Source organism: Maylandia zebra, linkage group LG5 (genome assembly GCF_041146795.1).
Source record: "Maylandia zebra isolate NMK-2024a linkage group LG5, Mzebra_GT3a, whole genome shotgun sequence".
Taxonomy (NCBI): Eukaryota; Metazoa; Chordata; class Actinopteri; order Cichliformes; family Cichlidae; genus Maylandia; species Maylandia zebra.
The window spans coordinates 19,331,789-19,357,651 of record NC_135171.1 but is presented as its reverse complement, the minus strand read 5'-3'; the positions used below and the strand labels follow the sequence as shown (position 1 = coordinate 19,357,651).

At 39.8% G+C, this 25,863-nt stretch overlaps 2 protein-coding genes across 6 annotated transcripts; one reads left to right on the top strand and one right to left on the bottom strand.

Moving 5' to 3' along the window:
* Positions 1-1,146: 1,146 nt before the first annotated feature.
* Positions 1,147-10,982, bottom strand: stx16 (syntaxin 16). Of its 4 annotated transcripts, none has more exons than XM_004545033.4 (9): positions 10,480-10,982; positions 6,539-6,550; positions 6,339-6,446; positions 6,108-6,248; positions 5,736-5,898; positions 5,534-5,622; positions 4,414-4,557; positions 3,980-4,060; positions 1,147-2,423 (listed from the first exon to the last, which is right to left on the bottom strand). In XM_004545033.4, the coding sequence occupies exons 1-9, from the start codon at positions 10,603-10,605 to the stop codon at positions 2,322-2,324; spliced, it is 966 nt and encodes a 321-aa protein (XP_004545090.1). In that variant the 5' UTR covers positions 10,606-10,982; the 3' UTR covers positions 1,147-2,321. The 4 variants fall into 4 exon arrangements, with proteins under 4 accessions (XP_004545090.1, XP_004545092.1, XP_004545091.1 ...); XM_004545035.4 differs by having other exon boundaries at positions 10,525-10,982; XM_004545034.4 differs by lacking the exon at positions 6,539-6,550.
* A 2,273-nt stretch (positions 10,983-13,255) lies between these two features.
* On the top strand, positions 13,256-23,196 carry dgkab (diacylglycerol kinase, alpha b). 2 transcript variants are annotated; one of them, XM_004545037.5, is made up of 24 exons: positions 13,256-13,388; positions 14,089-14,174; positions 15,438-15,514; positions 15,807-15,951; positions 16,344-16,418; positions 16,573-16,622; positions 16,951-17,025; positions 17,182-17,298; positions 17,406-17,523; positions 17,703-17,791; positions 18,715-18,825; positions 19,133-19,231; positions 19,317-19,367; positions 19,514-19,587; positions 19,733-19,807; positions 19,907-19,992; positions 20,074-20,163; positions 20,250-20,410; positions 20,525-20,589; positions 20,727-20,817; positions 20,922-21,102; positions 21,218-21,338; positions 21,448-21,508; positions 22,211-23,196. In XM_004545037.5, the coding sequence occupies exons 2-24, from the start codon at positions 14,102-14,104 to the stop codon at positions 22,289-22,291; spliced, it is 2,166 nt and encodes a 721-aa protein (XP_004545094.1). In that variant the 5' UTR covers positions 13,256-13,388; positions 14,089-14,101; the 3' UTR covers positions 22,292-23,196. The 2 variants fall into 2 exon arrangements, with proteins under 2 accessions (XP_004545094.1, XP_076740064.1); XM_076883949.1 differs by lacking the exon at positions 13,256-13,388 and adding an exon at positions 13,810-14,020.
* Positions 23,197-25,863: the final 2,667 nt, after the last annotated feature.

Below are 25,863 nucleotides of genomic sequence, written 5' to 3'. Positions count from 1 at the left end.
GCAAAAACCAGTGTTACCCCCCCCCCCCCCAAACAGAACTAGGACATCAGTTTCAAAATCCTGTGTGGTATCTCAAGTTATTGCAGTCACATCTCCAGAAAGCTTGACCCCTGAACTCGAGATCTGAGCGGTTGGTTGAAGTTTTTAACAGAGTTTAGATGTTTTTCAGTCCTGAACATACATGTGGCTCAAGAATGCAGTTAAAAAAATAATTTGAATATCACAAAATTTCAACCCATTCATGTGTACACTCCAGGAATTTAATAACATCCCACTAAACTGGTTTGTAAATAGAGTGGTGTAGTTTTACTTGTATGCAAATTACCACTGATATATTGCATCTCATCACCTTTTATTGAATATCAAAACCAACAAAAATGTCAACAAGCATAATCACCATACACTGGTGAAGCGATAAAACTGCAGGGTAGTGTCCCCCCGATCTTCACTGATTATGGAAGTAAGTGTCTTCCTCATGGACAAGCACAAGCTCTGAAAATCATCCTGTGGGACCTCAGCCCACTTATCAGTCAGTGCCACCCGGAGATGCTCCTGAGTCTGTGGAGGAGGATTGCGATGTCTGTCTGTCATGCCATGCTTTCCATGGCGTTTATATCAGGGACTTATTGCCCTGCAACTTATCCATGACACTATACCAGTCAGGTTGTCATGGCATTCTTACAGAAGTCATTTTCTCCAAAGCTGCGGTGCCTTTTTCCAAGGTTGGTTGTGTTTGATAGAGGAATGTTAATTTTGGTTTCTCCCCCAAATTGTGTTTTGAGAGACAAGACTACTCACAGTAATGAGTCGGGGATGACCAAATCCCACATGTTGGGAATTATCCCCAAGCAAACCCTACATGCACATGGGAAAAGCTCTTCCAAAATCAAACTGAAAATAGAGCAGTGCATTATTAAATCCCTTGAGTGGGATTTTGGGCACCTGCAACTCTGGAATTTTAGTGTGAGGTCAAAATTTTCATGGCTTCATTAAATGCGCTAAAGTTTTAAAAAGAAAAAAAAATCGTGTTAGGTAGGTGATTTTTCATGGAACAGATGTTTAAATTAATAGTTTTTAGTGTAATGTGACCTTTGTTTGCAGTTAGTACCATTTGTGCAAGACGTGAATACACAGATACGCACCGACTCATGTTCCAGGTTTATTTTTTTAAAAATTAAGCTGCTGTCTCCTCACCCGTTTGGTTTCCAAAATCAATACTTAAGTAAAGTACCACTTGGACTTCTTCTTTTTTACATACAATTTCACATCAATGACAAAGATGATTTTACATGTAAAGTGTAGAGTTGAGTACATATATTTTAAAAAAGCGCTCCATTGTTTCAGCTCATCAGACAGCCAAATGAAATGTAATGTGTAAATCTGAACAAAGAAGAAACGGGGAGAAAAAAAAAATCACAATGCGGTCTTCAAATGTCTCTTCATTGTGTTGTACTACATCCATTTCCTCAGTGGAGTGATTATTAACTGTTGTGCTCAGACTACACATACACTCTATTCAATTTACAGCAAACCTGACAGAAAACAAAAAAAAATCTCTGGGTTATATGAAGTTACTTGAAAATAAATAATTTGCTTATCATACAAATGACAGTAGTATTACATCCACGACACCCCGACCCATTCCTACCCCTCAGGGCTCAATATGTGCAAACTGCAAGGGTTTCTTAAAAAAAGGTAGCACTTTATGCAAAGACCATGGAGAACAAAAACGAGTGTTTTTAACATGAGCACTTCATTAGAGCGCAGCAAGTGTTCAACAGGTATGAAGTTAAAATGAAGTGGAGGAGATGTATGGCTGCATAAACCCTCCTCAGGCCAACCGTGTGGTAACAAGGACCTTAGTATTATTATTCTAAAGTGAGGAATAAACTGATAAAAAACAGATGGTCCTTTGGTACTGAATGGCTGTTCTGATCTTAAATGGTACTGCCCTCATTTAAAAAAAAAAAAAAAAGTTCTCAAGTCTTTCACAGTAAAATACTGAGCTGGGATGTAAATATAATGCTAAGATGAAAATGTCCGGTTGAACAAACCTCTGTCAAAGTCACTTAGGAAAAATAGACACTGTTGATTGTTTTGCTTTTTTCATTCAAATCCGTCAAAAATAACAGAAAAAAACAAAACAAAAAAATCTAACTCTCCCATTAAAAAAACCCCCATCTCCACTAACCCACAGTGTCCCCACAAAGATTTCTTCTTAGCATTTCCCGGTTGGTGTGAAAGACGGTAGAATCAAGTCCAAGTCCACACAGTTGCACAACAAACACCCAGACAGAAAACAAAAACGGAGGAATGAGTGATTAGAACTTTGTTCCAAAAAGAATAATAATTAGAACAATGACTATGATGAAAAGGATCAAAATGACCAGCATCTTTCGGTTTTTCTTCTGATACTGTTCTGCCTGAAAAGAAAATAAGAATAATTTTACATAACACCATTCACTTTTAATGAATAAGTACAGATGGGGTCTTTTTACACCACAGGACAGAAAAAACATCTGGTCAACAGGCTCTAAAATTTCCTGAAACATTACATAACAAAACATCCAACAGCTTGTAGAACGACCTTGAGCAGCAACTTGGAAGTAATCGTTTTCTGTATGACTCTATCAGTGTCTCACATAGATGTGGATCAATTTTGCTTCACTTTTCTTTGCAACGTTGTTTCAGTTCTTTGAGATTAGCAAGCCTGTCTCTGCACAGCTCTCTTTCAGTCAGGCTGAGGTCTGGACTGTGATTGTGTCATTGCAATACCTTGATTAGGATCGCTGTCCTGTTGCATAACCCAGTATAGGGCTGTTCGATATAACAATATATAGCGGATGACGACATTTTCATTTTACGCTATCGTTTGTTTCATGGTGTCGCAAAATAAACGTTTACGGCAATATTTTTTCATGGTTTTGATGGTCACTGTAGTGGCTATATCAATTTCTTAAAGTTCTCTCTTTCTCTTATATTTAATATAACCACACTACGGACGGACAAGCGCCTGTTTTTATGCGTTGTCGTTAGCAACAACGACGGTAAAACCATCGCGTGTCCGCTGGTTTAGTTTCCACATAAACCTTTGACAATAAAGCTCAAGATCCTGTTGAGACTTTTCAAAATAAACTGAATCACGTGAAAGAGGATGCAGAGTATTTATGGATGAGAAGCAAAAAAAGAGCCGTCAGGTGCTAAAAAATAAACCTTGGACTCACTCGTTAGAACTGTTTTTTTCTCGCAGCACGCCGTGTAATAAATACTCACAAAGAAAACGGCGGCCGTTACAACTTATGTCTAAAAATATATAGTTTCATGCATCAGCTCAAACACTCAACTCCAGGTTGGACGATAGATGTCTTATATCGGGATATGAGATTTTGGTCTCATCGCACAGCCCTAACCCAGTATTAACCATACTTTAGCTGTTGGACAGATGACCTCACATTTGAGTCTAGAATACTTTGGCATACAGAAGAGTTCATGGTCAATTTAGTGCTTGCAAGGTGCCCAAATCCAGGACCTCTTCTCCATCGTGCTGACAGCTGGTATGAAGTGTTTGTGCCGATATGCTGTGTTTGTTTTTTGCCATTATGGTCAAACATCTCCACCTTAGTCTGTCCAAAAGAACACTGACCCTCATTTGCTAACACTGTGTATATCACACGCATGAATGTTTCAGGCACAAAACAATAGATTCATTTTTTTGTACTTTATAAATACATTTAGAAGTGCCTCTGAGCATGTGTATGAACAAATCACAGCTTGGCTTTCATAAGAAATTTAAACAAGTCTTTAAAATAATTTCTACTACTAATACCGCTACAAATAATTATAATACCTATTATTTCACTTTGGTCATTATTTACAGTTTTCATTCCATAAGCCAAAAAATGTTTAGAATTACTTAAAAAAATGAAATTGCCTGAAAAAAAAAAAAACAAGACACTAAATAAAGAAATTTAGTGTTTACCTTTTGTAACTGTTTCAATCCGTCTTCTGTTTTAACACAAGCCTGCTCCACATTGAAGTCGATTCTATCAAGAACGGTGCCCTGGAAGGACAAAAAGAGTGTTTTTTTGGTTTAAGGGAAGAAACTCATTATAATTGTAGATCGTGTTTGCAGTTTTGTAGCAAAACTCCTCACAAGTCTATGTATACTCTTCCTTAAAGATCAGTTCAAAGTGTTTTTTAAAAATAACATCTTAAGTTATTTTGTTCAAATACTATTTATACAAACAAAAGTAATCTGAAAGCTCCTGCCGAATAGGATCAGAATGAGCTTAACTTAGCTCCTTTTTGTTATTAATGATTGATAAAACTGATCTTTTTTCCATTTTCACATGTGGCTGAAGCCTGTGTGGGCACGTTTTTCCTGTGGTAGCTCAGTGAATTTGCTTCAAATACCTGCTCCACCACCATTCCTGCCAAGTCCCGGAAAATCTCATTCAGATCTGAGATAGACTGCACTATCTGTCGGATCTCCCGCTCTCGTTCTTCAACCATGACTGTGTTCTGCTCCACCAGCATCAACTGATCGTCCGTGAACCCCTGAAAAATGACAGATTCAAGAACAAGGCTGAATATACAAATGTTACAGACTAGATGGACAGCGGCAGGGTAATGAGCTGTTTTTGTTTTATTCAGACCAATTTCCATTTCAATAACACAGAAGATTTTACAGTAGTGTGGTGTAGCCAATGTGTTGCATGGCCAACACACAGAGGCCGACAACCATTCCCACTCACATTCACACCTACAGTCAGTTTAGAGTCTCCAATATAACCAACAACATGCGCATCTTTTGTAGAGACTCCACACAGAAATGGGTGACTTTAAACCCAGGACCACCCATTTTATAAACAAAGCATTTATTTAATTCCTCCACTGAGGCCATTTCCTGTCCGTTAAGAAGTACCTAAACTCAATGTAACTATTTTTAGTACAAATTGGGAGTTAAATGTGTAAACATTGGTAGATGTACTGATTATTTTTTTGTTTTTTTAAATCTTAATGGTACTGATAGTCATGGATACTTCTGCTTTTGGTTCACTGTATACACAGAGCAGCTGTGTACACAGTGTCAGCATACATGCATTGTGTTCAGAGATGTAGGCCAACAACCACTGGATTTATCTCAATTACTGTGTTTTGTTTTAAAATATCCTAAAACTCTGAACTGGTGACTTTATCTGAGCCAGAATCAATTTTAGAGCCTTCTTATTGACAAACGCATCAGGCATCCTGCCAGGAAACACCAAAGAAAATAAGGAACAGATAACCCAAAAAATAAAAAAACAACTCAGTCTGGTTTGCTGGACTGAGACGTGCTGATGGGTTTCTTTGATTTACTGCTTATAATGAAGAAACACTGTTAAAAAAGCTGTTTTCTTAAACTGCTCATCATCTGGAAAAGGCGTTTGGTTTGTTTGTTATGATTATTTTGCACCCGTTTTACCGGTGTGTTCCATTTAAACTTAAGAGCAGCTCTCTGTGGACACCCCAGCTCTAAACATGCTGTCCTCACCTTGTCATATAGAGCTAAATCTTCATCCTCTTCCATTAAGGGCCCCGAGTCAAAAAAGTGCTTTGATCTCTCCTCTCGATTCTTCATACCTGTCAGACAAGCCAATGGCACAATGCTTAGACGGCATTAAAACATCATGAGGACAAAAATACTTAATAACAGTTAAAAAACCCAAACATGTAACATGCCATGCAGTCCTTACGTTTTAAATAGCTGGACTGTGTGTGCCTAAAATTGGTTGACAGCTCCTGCAGGCTCTGTGCCAGAGAGGAGACCACGTTTCTCAAGAGTCGCTCCTCCTGCTCTGTGCAGTGACCACAGCGAGACTGCAAACCAGTCACGGCTCGCTGGCATCGATGGAACATCTGCAAAAACAACAACGACTCTACTTGTTTCATTTCTAAATTCACTTCAGGCTCCATACTAGAGCGTGCTCTCACATAAATACTTATGTTCAAATAAAAACAACAGCTAAAACATATCCACGCAGATTTTCAGCTGAAAGAAAAGAATCAGCATTTCAAGTCTAAAAATAGGCAGCATACATATGCACAGTGCTGCTAAATTATCTCACCTGCGTGATCTCCTGAGTTGTGATTTCTATGGCGTGCTCTTCTTCGCTGCTGTCATCCAGTGTGGGACGATTCATGTGCTTGTCATGAAGCAAGGCCAGTTCCTTCATCTTCTGCTGGATCCTTGTGATTTCATACTGGATCTGAAGACAAAATGTATTAATTTATTTGCTGAATTTCACTTTAAAGAGACACTGAAGTAGCTGCAAATTTCTACTACAGTTTCAGTTTACCTCATCTACTCCATCTACCCATTTGGGGGGCAGTTTCTTGGTGACCCCAATCGCGGCTTCGGGATCCAAACTGATCCCTGAAACCAGGGCCATCCGATCATCGGCCAACTTAAAGACACAAGAGGATCCATTAAAACGTTTTACGTGATAGAGGGTGAAGATGACGGTGTTCCGTCTTTTAGTAAGAGAAATGATAGTACCTCATCAAGCTCCTAATATGATTGGCAGATATCAGAGCGGTCCCATCCAACCGAAAACAAGCAAAAGGAGAAAAAAAGGAATAGAAAGTGAGGCCCATGAAATATAAATATCCATCCACTCCCACTGTTAAATTACTTTGAATTAGGAATAATAATCACTGTAAAAGAGGCTGTTGACATTCATTGTACATTCAGTGTACAGTTAAACTAAATATAGAAAAATATCGTCCAGAAACCTTTTCCAAATCATTTTACTTTAAATCAAATGATTACAAGGAGGAAACAGTGTGAGAACAGAGAGAGCAGAAACCTGTGAGTCTAAGAAAAGGAAAATGAGTTTAAGAGTTTTAGATTAAATAGAGTTCATTGTTAGTTGCTTTGTCTTCTTCAGTGATTGATTTGTCAGTAAAAAAGCGAGAGGCGACTTGGTCTGCTGCCTTCTTATTTCAAACCTGAGTGTTCAGCCAGCAGCAAAATGTTCTTCGTTTCTAACAGCTAACGCAATTTTAGACGCAGCTCTAAGCAACTTAATGGTCCTGCTGCAACAAAGCAACTAAAAACCACCTGAGCCAAATATTCTAACAGCTTCAACGTGATGGCTTGATAACGGCCGACTGGTCTAATCAGTTTAGCCCCTCATAATTTTAATGACCAAGCCTGTGAGACATTTAAATCAACTGTGTTTATCCCCTATATTGATGAAGCGTAACACGACGCCAGTGTCAAACAGACGTTTGTTACAGTACAAGAAGGAGACTGAACCTGCACTTCACACTTCTACCTGTATTTTTTAGCCATTTCAGACATAAGATAAAGTGGTTGGAACAGTTTCATTGAAGAAGAGACTAAACAATTTGAACAGATATTGAGAAGATGCTCATTTGGGCACAAGAGATCGTTTGTAAATCCAGAATTTCGATTCTGTTCCAAGATTTCACTCATTTCTTTACTGTTCTTCACTGGCAGCTAATATCCTGCTAGGTAAAACACTCATTACAACATTTTCACTGTGAATAGTTAACAGGGAACTAAATCTATCTGAGAAGAGATGATGGACACAGAGATAAAGTCAAAAAAAAGGTGTGCAGACATGCAGAGGAGGTAGGGTTGGGATGGGAACCGTTCCAGTTGAGAACCACTATCAAATTTTCTATTCCCCTGGAATCTTGTGCCTCAGAGCTTAACAATGCCTTTCATTAATGCTGACATGTTTTTCTGACAGCTGACAGCAAAGTCATTGGGCTGGAGGGTTTCCATTAGTCTGTTTCTACACTGTGTTTGGACTCAAGAGATTTTTCAAGCAGAAAATTAATAAGGAATGAATATATAATAAGAATCAATGATGGAATTGGTATCAAAATTTTTTTATCAGTGTATGACCCAACACATGTGGGGAGTGTAACTATCCAAAGCCAAATTTCTGGGCTCTTTTACACCAGCTGTTCTGTAGATGAAACAAAATGCCAAGAACCGACTGAGTAATCTTTTTTTTTTGTTTTGGTTCTTGGAAGGAAAAATAACAGACAGTGTATGACTAGCTCATGTGCCCTATTAGGCATGAATCACCCTCCCAAAAAATGAAGCCACAGCAATGCTTCTATCTTCCTCACTCTGAGCTTGCTCGCTGTTGATCCTGATCTAAACCCAAACAGGACACTCTTACAGAGAGGTAGTGTTGTTCCAGGAGCCACAGCCATTTAAAGGGCTCCACTCTGTAGATGTGCCTGAAGAAATCACTTGTGTTACTGAGGATACGTCCACACGTACACGGGTATTTTTGAAAACGGAGATTTTCCGTTTTCGTTTTAAAAAACAATCCCATCCACACGTAAACGCAGAAATGAAGAAAAACGCTGCTAGGAACATGCCAAAGCAACAGGTGGCGATATATTCCTAACCGTGTAGAAATGTTGGCCAATCAGAAGTCTAGAAGTCTCGGCGGGAAATAGTAAACAAACAAAGATGGGGCATAGAAGCAGAACCCAGTCGTATGTGTGGAGGGACAGTAGCTGTGTGTGTATATGTAAGCATTTAAACACTGCAGAGAGTACAAGTAACAGTGTTGTAGAAATTCATTTCACCGAAACAATAAAGTGGCGCACAGTGTGACGTCAAAAAAGGAGCACACCTTTGACCCCGCGTTTTCTCCGCTGTTTCTGTCCACACATAAATGCAAAAACTGAGTTTTCGAAAATATCCACCCTGGCAGGCGTTTTTTAGAAATCTCCATTTTCAGTGACCGAAAACGCCGTTTACGTGTGGACGAAAGGCGCAAACGCATAGAAAAATCTGCGTTTTCAAAAATACCCGGGTACGTGTGGAGAGATCGGCATTTCCACTTCGTTCAGCGCCATGAGGAGTGGCAGCTAAGTAACAAAGGCCGGTTTTGTTACTAAGAATTTTCCCCAAACAAATGCAGAATGTGTTAACCTTAAAAGTTCATGATCTCTGGGCTTCCAGCGGGAAGAAACTAATCTACACCAGCGTGCAGGTAGCACGATAAAATGTTCACAGCAGAGTGTGAATATTCACGTGTGGCATACACCTGCCCGCTTGAAGAAGCTTCAAAACTGTGTCAGGGAAAGTAATAACTTTTGTACTGTGGTGGAGTTTAACCTAAAAATATAAGTAGGTCATGGCAGGATTTTAATTTCTTTCTTTTTGTTTTTTTCTGCATCAACATTAAATTCAGGGTTTTATCACTGCTAGTAAAAACAAAACAAAACATGCCAGCATTTGATGTTTTAGCTCTCCAGCAATAAGCTCCATGCAGCGACTGCTGTTTTTAGAAAAAAGAAACTAAATCATTATTCAGTGTCACGGAAATCACTATCAGAAAGAACAGCTCTGCTATAGAGGAACATATAAATATATTCTTCTTGTATCGTGATCACTAAAAAGCTCGCTTGTTTTTAATTATATCTGCATTATATAGACAAAAGTATCTGGCCACATTTCTTAATCATTGCTTTTATGTGCTTTGGTCCTGAACTCTTACTCTTAGGGAAATCTGAATGCCCCATCTTATCATTAATTGGAAAAATCCAAGTTGGAAGCTTGGAATTGTGCAGCGTGGTAAAGTTCATTTTCTGTTTCAGTATGATTGTGCCCTAGTGCACAAAGCATGGTTGGATGAGTTTGGTGAGAAAGAACCTCACTCGTCCACCAACACAGAGCACACTGAACAAGAAGAGAGACTGCAAGCAACCAACATCAGCCTCGGACGGCACAAGTGGCCTTCTGTTTAAATGGGCAAAAAAAAAAAAAAAATCCACGTGTTGAAATGGAAAAGTGTGGCGAACAATTTAGAATGGGGTGTTATAACAGCTACTGTGACATGCGGGTGGCCCAGTACTTCTGTCCATATAATTTAACAATTAAAGGATAGGTAGTATTTCTTAGTGACAAACAGTTTCCAGGAAGCTTTACGAGCATTTTCATTGCCTTTGCTTTTCAAATTACTATATTTATTTTTAATAACTGCAGAAGAGAATCAGCTACACTCTAGATCAGTTACAGGTCACGACTCAGTATGATGCGGGCTTTTGAAAGGCCACAGCAGGGGTTTTTTTTGTTTTTGTTTTTTTACAGTGAGGCACACGAGAGGATGCGAAGAAAATGAAATCAACCATAACCCTCAGTTAACCTTGACCTAAATATATATATATATATATAAAATATATATTCTTGTCATTAAAAAACGGGCGGTTATAGACATTAACTAGCTAAAAGCATGCCTGCAACACTTCTTCATCCTCCATCATCGCCCCACTGAGTCACATCACTGTGAACCACTGAAACACTAACGTCGTGGAGGTCATCCAGGATAATAACTAACAGCAGCTACAGCTATCACACACCTGGATCTAGCTAACAGGGATCGGTGACTGGCTATACGCAAACACACACAGTAAAATGTCAAAACGATGCAGACCACTCACCGCAGCATTGCTACGTGTACTCAGACGGGGGTCGTATGTACTCACTTGCTCAGCCAATATCTGCCGGTTTTGGATTGCATTGTTCCGCATTAACAAGAAGGCATCTGTCAGACGCCTAGTGGCCATGACTGCCTTGCGTGATAATCTAAATTAACAAGGGGGCAGAGTGCGGATCGAAAGATCCTTTATTAAATTGAGCCAACTGCCTCTGACCAGCTGCTAACACGGCGCTAGCTTTAGCTTTGCTTTGCCTGCGATGAATGGTGAGAAAAACTCGCGATGCAGCGCCTACAGCGGGAGACACATGGCCTGAATCATGTTGATCCGCTAAGCCGCTCTAATACTGAGGTAAAGAAAACTAAACATGACCGAGATTTTCTGGTGAAATGTCCGCTTTAGCGTCAGACTGGTAACGTTACTCCGCTTTAGGTAGCTACGGAAGTAGGAGAACGTAAACATCTGCGTGAAGCAATTCTTCTTCTGCTCATTAACTGCGCTATCATCTGTAACGGAAGTGACTCTTCGCCACCTACCGCTTCAGCTGAGAACATCAGACAGAAGCGTTTCCAGGGCGGTACCAGAAGGGCCAAAACCTATTAGGGAAATTGGAAATAAAAACCAAACAAAAGCTCTTGAAAACTGGTTGTAAATTCAGTGAGTTTACATTAGAATACATAACAGCCTAGTTGTAAGATAGCGGCCTCCTTGAAACACAAGGTTTAACCGTGTTATACCGGGCTCATTGAAGACATAACAAAGAAGAGACAAACAAATTAGAAATTTTTACTAAGCCAATTTATTAATCATAGCCTGAGAGAAGATGAATATAAGAAAGCTAGGTGCTAACCTATAGACTTAAAATAGGAAAAACTATGACACAATGAAAAGAACACCAAGTTAGCTGCCTGAAAGGCACCAGCCTTCCTAGGCGAGGAGAGCCTTCTTGGAAGGAAAACAGCTTATATATGCCATGTTCCAGGCACCTTGGAACTTGAATGTCAGGAATCTCAGGAATTAATGTCACTCCCAAGTTAGCAGTTTTCAGAAATAGTAAGGAAAAACAGGATTTGTTTTGGTGTTACCAAGGTAGAGTCATTCAGGTATCAGCAGCATTATACTGCAGCATATACTTGGATAGAGCCAGGACAATGCTCGACATATGACAAATACACAATACTGGCAGTACAGATTAAACGTTTTACAGTTTTACAACTATTTACTTTCATCTTTCATCTTGGATTGTTAAATTAGGCTTGCTAAGGCTGCTCTGACTTTCCAAGTAGGAAATCCAAGTTGTTGGTGTTCAAGCTTTCAAAAATCTAGAAACGTTTTATTTTCTATCCAGAATATAAGCAACATAGAAAATGGGGTGCTACACCTCCTTATCCGGCTTTCAAAAACAAGAATTGGGTGCACAAATTTAAATTTAGTTTGGCTTTTCCCTTATCCACACGTTAGGCAATTTTTTAGGCAGTTTCTAAATGTCTCTAGTAACGTCTTTTTCCCCACATACTCATTTCAAATTGAGCTTTTTTTTTAGACTGAAAAGGAGAAATACTGGAAATGTGCTTATGTGGAGATTTACATATGTTTATACAGAATAGAGTGTTCTGCATCACGATGCTACCAAGGAATAGATTTTCCTCAGTTTGCAAACCTGAAAAGAACCACGCAACTTTATTTTGTTGGCTTCATGAGGGCACCTGTTTAATTCATCCTGAGGTACCATGAGTGTCTGTACCAACCTTTGAGTCAATCAGAGCAGGACTGATATTTCAGAATGGCTGATAATTGTCAAGTACTCCTTTACAGAGCACATTGTGAAAAACAATAATTTCAGCAGTATCTGCAGTACATGTAGCAGAATAGCATCAACCAATCACATGGTGGTGGAGAGGCATCTTCACTAAATAACTAGCACTGTGAAATTCATTGCTAGAATGTAAAAACAATGCCTCTGTCATCTTTTCAATATAACTTTAACAAACTGTATAAATATAATAAATATAAATATATAAATTTATATACTCACCCATTCACTGCACTACTGCTCTTTTAAACAAATATGTAATCATGCAATCACATGGCAACAACTCAATACACTTAGGTATCCAGACATGGTATGGTCAAAATTTGGTGTAAATAATCTGAAAGCATGGATCCAGCCTTCCTTGTATTATGTATAAGGATTTTATTATTCTCTAAATATTGGCATTGACTCAAAAACCCACTGGTAACACCAACGAAAAAAGAACACAATTGAAGCCAAGGACATTTAACAGTTAAACAGCTGTCCCCCTCAATAAAAAGATCTCTCGACCCCACCAACGTCTGTCTGTGGCATAATGTCTACATGTGAGAGGCAACAGTCACGTTTTGCACCAGAAGTCCCGACTTACGATAAAAAGTCATGTTTTGCACCAGAAGTCATAATTTACGACAAAAAGTCAAAAGAACATTCAGGGTGGAAAACCAGTATACTGTGAAGAGTCCACGCACAAGTGGGACTAACTAAAAAACGACACGTGAAAGCCGCTTCACCGGTTCGTACTCTGAGTTTTCATTCATTCGCACCTGTTCATGCATTCCGCTACATTCCAGCGTCCAGGCTGAGAGCCGCAGTGTTTAGATAATTGTGTTGACCTGTTGTAAGGGCACAATAGCGCTAACGAGTGTGCGCGCGTGCGCCTTTCTGTGCGTGCACGCGCTAGGCGGTGCCACTATCTGTAATTATGTCGCTAAAAGCTCCTCCTCCGCCCATTCTTAATCCCTTATCCGCTAATACCGCAGTAGACATTCACCCACAACCACCAGCTGCCATCAAACAGCATAGCAGCGGTGTATGCTGCTGGAGAAGCTACGAGAGACTTTATTTCCCCCCATCCTCCGTCCCAGGAGAGAGAGTCAAGGTAAGAAGCCTGTTAGAGTTCACGAGCCCTCCTCCTTCTGTCCGAGCACCTGTGCAGCACTTCGAGAGCCGAACAAGTTAAAATATTATGTAAATGTGTGCCTTTGTGTGTGGTGTGTGTGTGTGTCAGCCAGGCTGACATCCTGGCTTCACATTATAATCCTGTTTGACGGATGCCCCCTTTTAAAAGGGGTCTTAATTGCTGCTTTGCTCATTAAACTGATGGGAAGTTAAAAAGTGGTTTTAGCCGGACAGGTACACCTGCACAACCAGAAAATCTACAGGCCAGTGTTACATCTACTCCTCCGCTTCTCTGCTGCTGGCAGTTGATCGTCAGTAGTCACAATCTGGAGCTCTTGATGTTATTACTTGTTACTCCTCAGCTCCATGTTTACAGGATGATACAATCTGATTTTCACTACTCTTTCCTTAAAATCAGCAGTGGTCAGTGAAGCAATGTTGTTTTAATAGCAAGTTTTTAGATTGGTATCCGTTAAGAAAAGTATGCTCTGTTCATTAGTGGCAGTCCCAGGAATGGAGGCAAACCAGTTCTGCTGACACAAAACACAAAACATGACGTAAAACATGTTACATGTATGGCTGCCTCCTAGTTTCTGCAGTCTCCTTGGCCAGGTTAGTGCTTTATCTGGGTGTTATTGACACCTCTGTGAATGTCCAGTCACTGTTCCCTCATTCTTCAGGGAGCAGACCAGGATGGCCTCCTCTGATGATACAGAAGGGTCTCTGACTCCTGTGGATTTTATCCAGCTGCAGCACTACATGGAAGGTAAGTTTCCATTTTCTACATTGTTTTTTAACCTGTAAGTAAAGTAAACTGGAACAATAATCGTAATAATAATAAAGTTGACACGTTTATTACAGATTAAAAATGTATATACAAATCCCTTTACACCAAGCACTTGATGCACACAAGATACACTGTTGTGTTTGTATCAAAGGCATAAAACTAAAGCAATGAGTGATTACTGAGGCCAAAGACGACAGCGTCCAGGACAGAATATAAAAACAATGCGTGCATTAAAACTGTAATTAGAGCCACGCAAGTCTCAAGTGCATTCTCACTAACAAAATGCAGTGTAACTCAATACTCTGGCAAATTTCTCTGTTAAATTAATAAAGCAGCGGTAGCTCAATATGCCATTTATTTCACAGTGTCAGTTTATGACTGTAAATGTATTTTTTAAAAACTCCATCCATGTACACTGAATTCAGGCTTTCACCTTTCTGAGGATGAACTGGCCAGATGTGTTATGATAGCTCCGCTCTCGATCTGTGTAACTGTCTTCCATCTAATCTAACACTAACACTAACACTCTTCTTGGCTGCACAGACACTGGAAACCACATCACACATTTACAAAAAAGTGTAATTTTTACTTTACTTTACACTTTTGTTTCACTCCTTTTTAATGAATTAAACATCTGAGCACTGGATAATGTCAGAATAAATATCGGAAGTCTTCAGAACGATTTATGAAGGCAGTGAAAAAAAAAGCAAGATAAGTGGAGACGGGAGTGTCGCAGGCAAAGTCCAACAAAAATATGAAAAGTTAACTTTGTAGATCCTAACCTGCAACACATGTGCACTCTGCTCCTGCATGTAGGCGGAAACATTTCAGTTAAAATTGCAGTCGGTATCACTGCCTTACTTTAATGCTACTCATTCAGCAGCCACCCAAAATCACAAGCGGCAACTCCCAAACATAAGTGCATGCTGCCCCTTCGCTGGGGCTGGAGCGAACGCAGAATTACATGCACGTGTTGACAAAAAAGTGTGTGCTAAAGGGCTGAAAATAATCCACTGTCCACTCAAAGGCTTTAGAAGAAATGAAATGGGTCTGTAGGCTTTTAGTGTTTGCACGCTGGATAATGGATGAATGGATAATTACACTTGCTCCTCTCCAGACCTGGGAAAGGTAGTGTGTGCATTACCTCACACTGCAAGGCCCAAACCCAGATTTAATGACTGACAGTCACAGTGTATCCACATCTACAGCTACGTTTTGACCTCTCTGATCTTCTCCCTGCAGAGAGCAATTTGAGGGTGAAAGATGTGATTAAGGAGTTTCATCCAGGCGGTCGATTCTCTCAGCACAGCTTTGGAGAGGTAACTTTTTTAGGCAATCATATACTATATTTCCCGTGTCAAATGTTCCTAATACTCTACTTATTACAAACAAATCAAACATGAATTTATTCATTTGTATTATTAGTTGTAAAAGTTTGCTTTACCTCTATTTTTAACAATGTGCTTGATTAAAAACGCACACGGTCTTTTTAGGAAGCTTTCTACCACTTTTTTATGACATTTTCTAAAAATCGTAGTCAGACTGTTGCTCTGAATGTAAATGTTTTATCCTTTTGTCTCATTTGGAAATAACTTCAACTTCTCTCTTTAGTGCGTCGATGCCGAGGGCTTCTGTCTCTTTCTCAAGACCTACTTAGAAGTGGACGACTTCCCTGCAGATTTCTGCCAGCGGCTTTTTCGTTATTTCCAAAACGTGGAGCAAAACGGCTCCTTGAAGAGCCCTCAGCCCAAAGAAGGTAAAGACTTTTTATATTCTGACTTTGTTGTCCTTTAACAAAACTGTGCAGCACAGAGTTTGGGGGAAAAATGTTCTTTGCACTCCTATTCAGTCCTGGATGTGGCTGGAAACGCTGCACAAAACTCCCAGAAAACTATCAAAAGAAAGACTGATCTGCTAAGGTAGTATTTTTTCAGTGACCACCTGTTTGTGTGCTTATTATTTTTTTCATATCTTGCTGTCTGGTCACAGTAATGACGCTGAAGGCCGAACTTTGCAGATTAGTGCACCTGGTCCAGCAACAAAACTATGATAAAATACTTACTTTGATATCCCACCAATTTTCATCTGCTGTTTTTTTTAAAAAAACCTCACTAAATCTGAGGACTGTGTTCGTTTCTTGTTTTTCAGGTGGAGTCTTTCTTCGTGATGTGTCCTGTTACTTCTCAGTGTTGGAGAAAGAACAGCCGCGGGAGAAGCTCAAATGTTGGTTTGACTTATCTTTTGATCATATTGGGAGTTTTTATTGTAGTTGCAGCTGCATTTAATCCACATTTATTGCTGAGGTCTTAAAATTGAGGATATGCGACTGTAAAACCCACGGTTAGCTAACTGACTAACTGACTTTGTTTGGTTCTAGTTACATTCAAACTTTACGACAAAGATGGCAACGGACTCCTGGACAGCTCTGTAAGTTACTCAAAATTACTGACAAGGGGATAGATATAGATCTATGTGTATAGTGTAAAAAAACCTGTTGATTCATGTTGAAAAAATTAAGGTACTGAAATTCATCTCTCTAGAGTTAGACTTATATCTGTACATGTGGACTCAGTTTTGGCCAGTTCTTCGCATATATAACTTCTCTGGCTGTAGCATACATAATGTTTTAATTTTGCGATGTTTTAAGTGCATTGCACTTGGCGCCTCGCTGACTGTCTTAGATTACTTTTGCGCGCTAGTTTGGATGGATACAGTTACACCCAATCTCACCAGAACTCTTTTGTCTCTCTTTCAGGAAGTGGATCGTATAATCACTCAAATGATGCGTGCCGCTGATTATCTGGGCTGGGACGTGACTGAACTCAGACCAGTATGAGTCTTTTTTTCTGTTTGTTTCTTCTTCTTATTCTGCATGGCTTTTGAACTTTTTTGTTTACCAGCCCACATAAAGTGTGGCACCTGAAAACACAGGCTGAGGGTGTGACAGAAGATTCGTATAAATTTCTGGTGTTTTGTGATGGAACAGGTGCTCAAAGACATGATGACAGCGATTGATGTGGATGATAGTGGCACCGTCACTCTGGAGGAGTGGCTGAAGGGAGGCATGAACAATGCACCTTTACTTGTTCTGCTGGGGCTGAAGGTGAAAAAAAACCAACATTTTATGCAATCCTTCCTTTCTTTGTTAAACTGCCTTGACTTAACTAAAAGATCTGACCAACTGCTGTTATTTTCTCTTATTCCCAAAAGATGACGGAAAAGGATGGGCAGCACATATGGACGATGAAGCATTTTAACAAGCCAACCTACTGCAGCGTGTGTGAGAGCATGCTGCTCGGCCTTGGGAAGCAAGGACTCAGCTGCAACTGTAAGAGCTCACAACCGCCACCAGGGGGAAGCCAAGCTCCTCTTACACTGTATAAATGAACTGGTGGAGACGTGCATTTTACAGTGACACCTGTACACTCTGCTTTCTATCAGCATCGCTGCAGTTTCTGATATTAAACGTTAAGAACCTTTCTCACCCACTGCATTTTCTCCTTCTAGGCTGCAAGTACATCGTCCACAGCCAGTGTGCCAACAAGAATCCCGAGCCCTGCGCTCGTACCTTTGTCAAATCTAAACAGGAAATTGGTGTAAGGAACACAATGATTGCTTTTAATTTCCCTTTGGTTTATGTATATTTCTGCTTTTAGATATCCGGTTACATTTACAACAGCACTTACGTTTTATGCAAAATGCTATTTTCAGTGCGTTTATGGGGATATAGTCGCATCTTCTCTCTTCACCTGTTCTCTTTTTAAAAACCAAACGGCAATGACCACAAGCACATTAAGAACAGGGAACTTTAGAGTGCATTAGTCAGTAAGTGCAGCCTCTGTTTTTTTCACTGTTTTTAAAAAAAATGAGGATTACTGCCTGCACAATCTGCTCTGTACATCTGTTAAACGTCCCACTTTTGCACAAGCACAGATAGTGGCCTGGTCACTTTCTTTCCTGCAGCAGCAGACACAGTAAAAAAAAAAATCAGTAATGAGCTGCTGTGGGAGGTGGAACTGGTTTGTTTTTATTCGATCTGCCAGTTCAGTTCAATCATGAAGCCATAAATCTGCAGCTATTTTCCACAGCTGCTTAGGAGCAGGGTGTATTCTGTACTGAGTCCTTTAAAGTCAGCTATAACATAATTTTTCCTGCAGCCATGCAGGGATGGGTTGCCACATAAGTCGGCTCGAACAAGCCAGCATGAATGAATGAATGAATATGTGAACATAGCGCTACCCATCCATGCTGTCAAATTAGTTGTTTTTTCCAGATTTCAAAAAAGAAAAAAAGTGATCCCAGTGATTTCTTCTGTGATGTTTATACACTAGATTAAAGCAGGTAGGCTCTTTGGTTCACCCGCATCTGCTGGTTGAACTTATCCACCTTTAAAACTGAGTATTCACTTTCTGTAAATATTCATGACTCACAATGTGAAAACAATACCAGACAACGTTACCGCTGGTGCTAAGTGGCAGTTTGTGCATAATGCCTGTTTCGTGCCTCCTCTGCATCTCAGATACCAGCTCATGACTGGATCAGAGCTGATTGCGGTGCCAGCAAGTGTGATGTCTGCAATAAAAAGATCAAAACTTTGGCCGGGAAGCGCTGCGTGTGGTGCCAGGAGTTGGTGAGTACGTTAGTGAATACAGAGATTGCATGTGATCGGGCCTGCTTAGTATCATATCACTGTGGAATCGGAGGTAGAGTGGGGTCCTCCACCAACTGGGTGGCTACCAGCTGGCTCCTCCAGTCAGTATGTCGAAGTATGATGACTCCATTGGAGTGCGAGAGTGTGTGTGTGCACTCAGGCATGGAAAACGGTGCTTGTATGAATGTGTGTAATTGGCTGAAAAGTATTGCTCTGTCTATATAGCTGAATGAGTAAGAACAGATTACCATTTTTAATTTACTGAGTATTGTTTTGTTTTTTTAAGCGTCACGATGAATGTGTTTTGCGTGGCTTATCGAACTGTGACTGCGGGCCGCTGAAAGCTCATATACTGCCTCCGTGGGCCATTTACGCTGTCTCAAAGGTAAAATGACTCTAAATTACTCTATGAATGTAGATTTTTAGGCCATCTGTCTGTGAGCTGGTCACTAAGTTTTTGTTTCTGGCAGGAGGAGGACACCAGCCTGTTGAATGTCACTCTTGATGGCCACATCCTGCAGGTCTCCCAATATCAAATCTCACTAAATAAACTGAATTTAGAGCCACCAGAGCTATTATATGTATATAAAACATATAACTCAATGTCTGTGTATTTTGCAGATGATTTACATAATCTAATGGATCCTAATCTGTGGGATTTTTTCAGATTGTTCCTGTTCCTCGTACCCACCCTCTGCTGGTGTTTGTAAACCCAAAAAGTGGAGGAAAACAAGGCGAACGGTAGGCAGCACAGTCCTATGGGATCAGAAGTTTCACGCTCCATACTAAAAAATCTGACATTTTGGAGATGCTTGCTTCCATATCAATACATAGGATAATACTGTGTCATTGGCAGTTTATAACAGCTTTTGCTTTGTCTTTGCAGAGTGCTCAGGAAGTTTCAGTACCTGTTGAATCCACGCCAAGTATACAATCTGTCCGATGGAGGCCCTGCTCCAGGGTACAGCAGTGCACATTAAACACATTATAGGACTCTATAGGATTTCAAATGCACATGTCATTTGAGTATATTTATGTTAATGCTGACTCTGTCTTTCAGTCTGCACTTCTTTCGTAATCTGTGCGACTACAGGATCTTGGTGTGTGGAGGAGACGGCACCGTTGGGTGGCTTCTGGATGCTTTAGGTAATGCGTGTCCTGCTGAGTTTCAGACAGCAGGTTGAGCTAACCGTCTGAAGCACTAAATAACATCTCTTGTGATTTTAGACAAAGAAAACCTCCAGGTGAATCCTTCTGTAGCTGTGCTGCCTCTGGGCACTGGGAATGACCTGGCTCGCTGCCTACGCTGGGGAGGAGGTAACAACAATCAAAACAGGAACTTTAATGAAAGTGTCAGATGTCAGTTACATATTTAAGCTGTTTCTATCATAATCCCATGAAAGGATACGACGGGTCAGATTTGAAAGAAATCATGAAAGAGATTGAAGGGAGTGAGTTGGTCCCCATGGACCGCTGGAGTATCCAAGTGATACCGAATGACCCTCATGAGGCAGGAGACCCTGTGCCCAATGAGATCATTAACAACTACTTTTCCATTGGAGTGGTGAGTCACGAACTCTACAGGGAGTTTGTGCATTCATCAGAAAAATGAATGCATTGCATGAAATATGATTCATGATCGTTTTTCATGTGATTGCACTTTCATCCTTGTGTGCAGGATGCTTCTATTGCTCATCGTTTCCACTCCATGAGAGAGAAACATCCCCAGAGGTTCAACAGCAGGTACGAATTTATGTTAGCAGTCTGAACCTTTTCTCATAAGAGGTGTAACAGAGCTCAGTCTACTTCACAAATAAATTCATGGCTTTTTTATTTGTGTGTTTGTTTTTGGTCAAATTCTTGTTCTCTGTCGTTTTAAGAATGAAGAACAAACTTAAGTATTTTGAATTTGCCACTTCGGAGACCCTCTCATCGTCCTGTAAGAGGCTGAAGGACTGTCTAACGATTGAGGTCGGAATTTCTGCCACAGTCAGGCTGTTTTACCAGAACTATGCATATTTGTGAATAATGCTGAAATGTTTTTATTTTGTTTTGTTTTGTATTTGCAACACCAGTGCTGCGGAAAACCTCTGGACCTGACTCGTGTCTCTCTAGAGGGCATAGCTGTCCTCAACATACCCAGCATGCACGGAGGCTCCAACCTCTGGGGTGAGTCTAAGAAGTCTGATGGCGTGGCAGGGCTGGAGCAGAGTGAGGTTATCACTGACCCTGAAGCTCTGAAAATAGTTTCCCAAGGTGAGACTCAGCTGTTTACACTCCTGAATCCTCACATATCATTGTCATAGATTGTAGTCCTGATTTGACATTTACAAACACTGTTAAATTACTCTGCTTTTTAACAACTCCTCAGATATAAGCGATAAACGATTGGAGGTGGTCGGGCTTGAAGGGGTTATAGAGATGGGACAAATCTATACTGGGCTGAAGAGCGCTGGGCACAGACTGGCACAGACCTCCCAGATTACCATTAGGTTGTGAACTTTACCTACTAAACAACAGGAATATTTTTCAGTACCATACAGTGTGTGTATATGTAGTGCAGTATAATTACACATTGCTGTTATTGCTCCCTATGTGCAGGACATCTAAAGCATTTCCAATGCAGATCGATGGTGAGCCCTGGATGCAGCCTCCTTGTACTGTAAGCATTATTAAATAATATGATGAGGGGGAAGAGAAGAGACAACGGCAACATAATGCAATCTAAAACATTTATAAATGTCTTTTGATCAGAAATTGAATCATGTTACTTCTACAGCAAGTATAACCAGAATTGATTGTGATTAATATAACTTAAAAGAGATACTTGAAGCAATTTGGAGGTCAAGTCCAAGTGTCCATCTTTACTGACCAGCAGATATTAACACAAGATCATTGGCTCTCGCTTAGAACTGAGTGGCAGCGCTACTTTCAGACCACCTCACAATTGTTATGTGGGTAAGACAGAAAGAGGCAATCATGTGCAAGTATTATGGGGATGTTCCAAACTGTTTCCTTTTTGGAGACATGTTTTGGATTTTGTGGGCCAATATTTGAAGTGCAATTTGCCCTGTTCACAAAAAGACTGTGTCCCCTTGGGGACAGGGGTGTCCTAGCACAGCTGGATAAGTCTGTAATGAGAGTATTAATGATTGGTTTAGTGACTTCTGCTAAAATGTAGACAGTTAAAGAGCAATGGGAATGGTTTCTGTGCGTTCATATCCAAAGACAAATTAAAAAATAACTTGATATGAGCCACATAGTATCTACTGACAGCTGGGCAAATGAATAGTTACCCAGCAACAAAGAAGGAGCTCTGTGGCTAACCTAAACTAACCTAAATTGCATCTTTTATGAATTTTAGATCCACATAACTCACAAGAACCAAGCTAGCATGCTAATGGCTCCACCTACCAAACCATCCAGCTTCTTTCACCTCAAATAGAGTCGTGGCTCCTACGTCCTCTGGCCCTCTGAGGATCACTGCAGCTCACCAGCGTTGGATTGAGTGTGTAACCGTGTGTTGTCATTGTTTACTTCCTTTGCCCCCAGTTCCTGACATCATTTTAAGATACTGCTTTCATAGAGAGATGCCACACTGACAAACCAATATCAAAAGTGCAAACTTGACAAGTTTGACTGCTGCTTTTGTGTGCCAATTTTCATGCAATGCATTATGTTTCTATAGATAAAGGATCAGAGCACATTGTGTACCTACAGTATAAGCACAAGGAACATGCATGTACTAGCTGTATTTTATGTTGTGATGTTTTGTTGTGCTAAATCATATTTACAGTAGTATCTGTACTTCCTTGTGCAGCTTGTGACAAAAAGCAGTTCACCAAATAAACTGTCCTGTGTGTTGACATGTATTTCATTGCCAGTGTTCATCCAGTTGAGAGACAATAAGATAGATAAGAAGATATTCATGTGAATGTTTTGACTGTTTCTTAAAGAACTGTTGATAGAATAATGCAAGGAACTCTTGATTGAATGTAACTGAATATGTGTTTTTTTGGGTTTTTTTGAGTTATGAAAGTGATAAAGAGAGAGGCATTCAATACAGCCCTCCCATATTTAACGAGTTTAATGGCAGCAGCATTCCACTGTGTCTAATATGCCCGGTGTACATACCTGAAATCATATTTAATGTTAGCTTCTTTACCAATTTTGTCCTGTAACCTCACTTTGTCAATTTAATTCTTTGTGTCAACACTTTTATTAGACTCCTTCGCACTGAAAAAGCTTCTCAAACACACAGACATGACTGATGAGGTCATGCTAACATTGGGTGGAAGCTAGCCAAAGTATTCTACTTTGTGATTGAATAAATAAAGTTTAAAGCTAAGATATTGTTTTGGCAATGTGTTTTCAACTTTCAGTAGTCTTGTGTTGGATATTGAGTGTACTTGTTTACACTTGTAATGTGCTTGTACTGGGCTGCAAACACTTTTTCTTTCAAAAATGCCTAAATTCTTCTTGGAACTGATTCAACAAGTTGCTGGAAATATTTCTCAGAGAATTCGGTCCATGCTGACATGATAGCATCACAGTTGCTGCAGATTTATCAGCTGCACATCCATGACATGAGTTTCCCGTTACACCATGTCTCTAAGGTGCTCTACTGAATTTAAATCTGGTGACTGCTGAGACCACATGAGTGAACTCATTGTCATGTTTGGGAAACCGGTTTGTGATTATTTGAACGTTGTGATGAGGGATGTTCACTGTGAAAGATGAATACATTGTGGTTGTAAATGGATTAGCAACAAAACTCAGGTAGGCTGTGGTGTTTAAACGATGTTCAGTTGGTACTAAGAGGTCCAAAGTGTTCCAAGCCACTGGCCACTCTCCTTTGACCTCCGACATCAACAAGGCTTTTTAACCCAGAGGACTGCTGCTCACTGGATACTCATTTTACTCACCAGATGATTGTGTGGGAAAATTCCAGTAAGCAGCAGTTTCTGAAATATTCAGACTGGCACCAACAATATTAAAAGTTGCTCAGTTCTCAGTATGAACTTGAGCAGTATGTCTTGATCATGTCTAAATGCACTGAGTTGCTGCCATCTGATTGGCTGATGAGACATATGTGTGTGGTTGTTTAAGTCTATTCAACAAATACTTTTTGTTTTCTGTCCTTTGGATGTGTGTCTACACTATAATGTCTCCCCATGAAGGTCTTGCAATAATTTTCTGAAGATACAAAAGAAAAATCTCTTTATTCTTATTGTAAATGGGAGGTTAATTGAGATATGGAATCTGCTACCTGTTATTGTTATATTAATTCACACATTTATTTACCTAATAGGCATGACTATGGAGCATTTCCCTTGTACTAAAACAGGTCAGCCTGGAGTGGGGCAGATTTTGCGTTGGCGTGGGAGGAAGAGCACGAGGACTAATCCCAAGGTAGGCTACGTAGGTTTGGTGGAGAAAAAAAAAGGGCAACAGCGGAAGTTTGGTGTGACCTGTTTGGCATGTTTGGGCAGGAAGCGTCAGGCGCTACCAGAGAGGAAGATAGCGGGTATGAAAGATTAAATAATTTTTTTTTTGCCATTAAGCCATTTTAAAAACATGTTCGCAATTACAAATGATACGAGCAGTAATCTTATATTTAGATATGAAATCCTCTTTGACTTTATTTGAATACACAGAGATGATTTAACGCTGCTGGCTCGCGTTAACAGTTCAACAAAAATTCATCGAAAGCACAGCAGCAGTCACTATTTATCGTATTTATTTTCACAAAATCTGGCAAACGAGAAAAAAAAGTTCATTTTTAATGAAACCTATTAAGCATGCTACGTAAAGGATTCAGAAAACTAACACTGGATGTGATACTCTCCCTTTTTATTCGCGTGTGTGTTTTCCACCGTGAAAGATAAAACACAAACCCCCGTAATTATCTCTGGTAACTGCAGGCAGCATCTACAGCTGCGTCAGCGTCAGGTCTCCGGTCTCAGTTGCTTGAACAAGCCCCCTCACTTTCTTTACACAAGCTGGATCATGCCCAAGTATCCCCAGAGAGGGTTCAAGTGTTCAAGAGCGTGCTGGTTTGCAGTGGGCGGGTATTAAGTGATGTTTAAACTAATGCTGACAAATTTACAAAGTAAATGTAAGTTTAAATTGTTGGTTTTGACAATAGTTTATACAGGACTCGGGGTATTTATATTCTTGTAACAGAAGTGCTTAATAAGCACAGACGAAGAGATTTAAAGGTCATTTTTGATCTCAGAAACATCAATTACAAAAACAAATCTAAACAAATTTCTGTTTGAATATTACATATCTGTAGAGTTAACTGACAGCTCCAAAGAAGTTTACAGAGTTAACAGTCAATATGCTTCAGAAGTCACTGACATATTTGGAAATGTGTTTCATAGTCCCGGGTTTGGACATGGAGTTTTGAGTCTTCTGACTGAAGTCTTGCTATCTGATGTTCTGTTTGGTTCCTAATACTTTTTACTTCCTTCTTTATATTTCGAGCCTTTAGCACTTTGTTTCAGTGTATTCCCATTTGTATTCCAGTTATTTATTTTAGTACGTTTGCTTGTATTATTTTTCCTAGCTTGCCCCCCAATGTTCTTGTACGCAACATTTGAATATGTTAGTCATTGTCTCATGTTTTTTATATTTACTTTTCCTTTGTATCCTCATCCCTGATTAGCCTCACCTATCCTTCTTCACCCAGCTGCCACTCAGTCTTATTAATAATTATTATTAATTTTGCATTTGTAATTAAAAATTGTAATGGACCACGCTCTTGAATAATTTCAGCAATTAAAAATGCGAGTAAAAGTATGAAGTAAATATAAAAACATAACAAGTAAAAAGTATATTTCCAGTTAAAACGTTTAAAAGTGCTTGTGATGATTTCCCCCCCAAAGCGTTTAGTTGCGAAACAGTAGAGACTTTCTATTTTCTGAAAAATTGAAAAAAATATGCAGGTGTTTCCCGGTCTGATACCTGATAACACACCCCGCTGGTGTAAACTTGTATAATATCTACATTTCC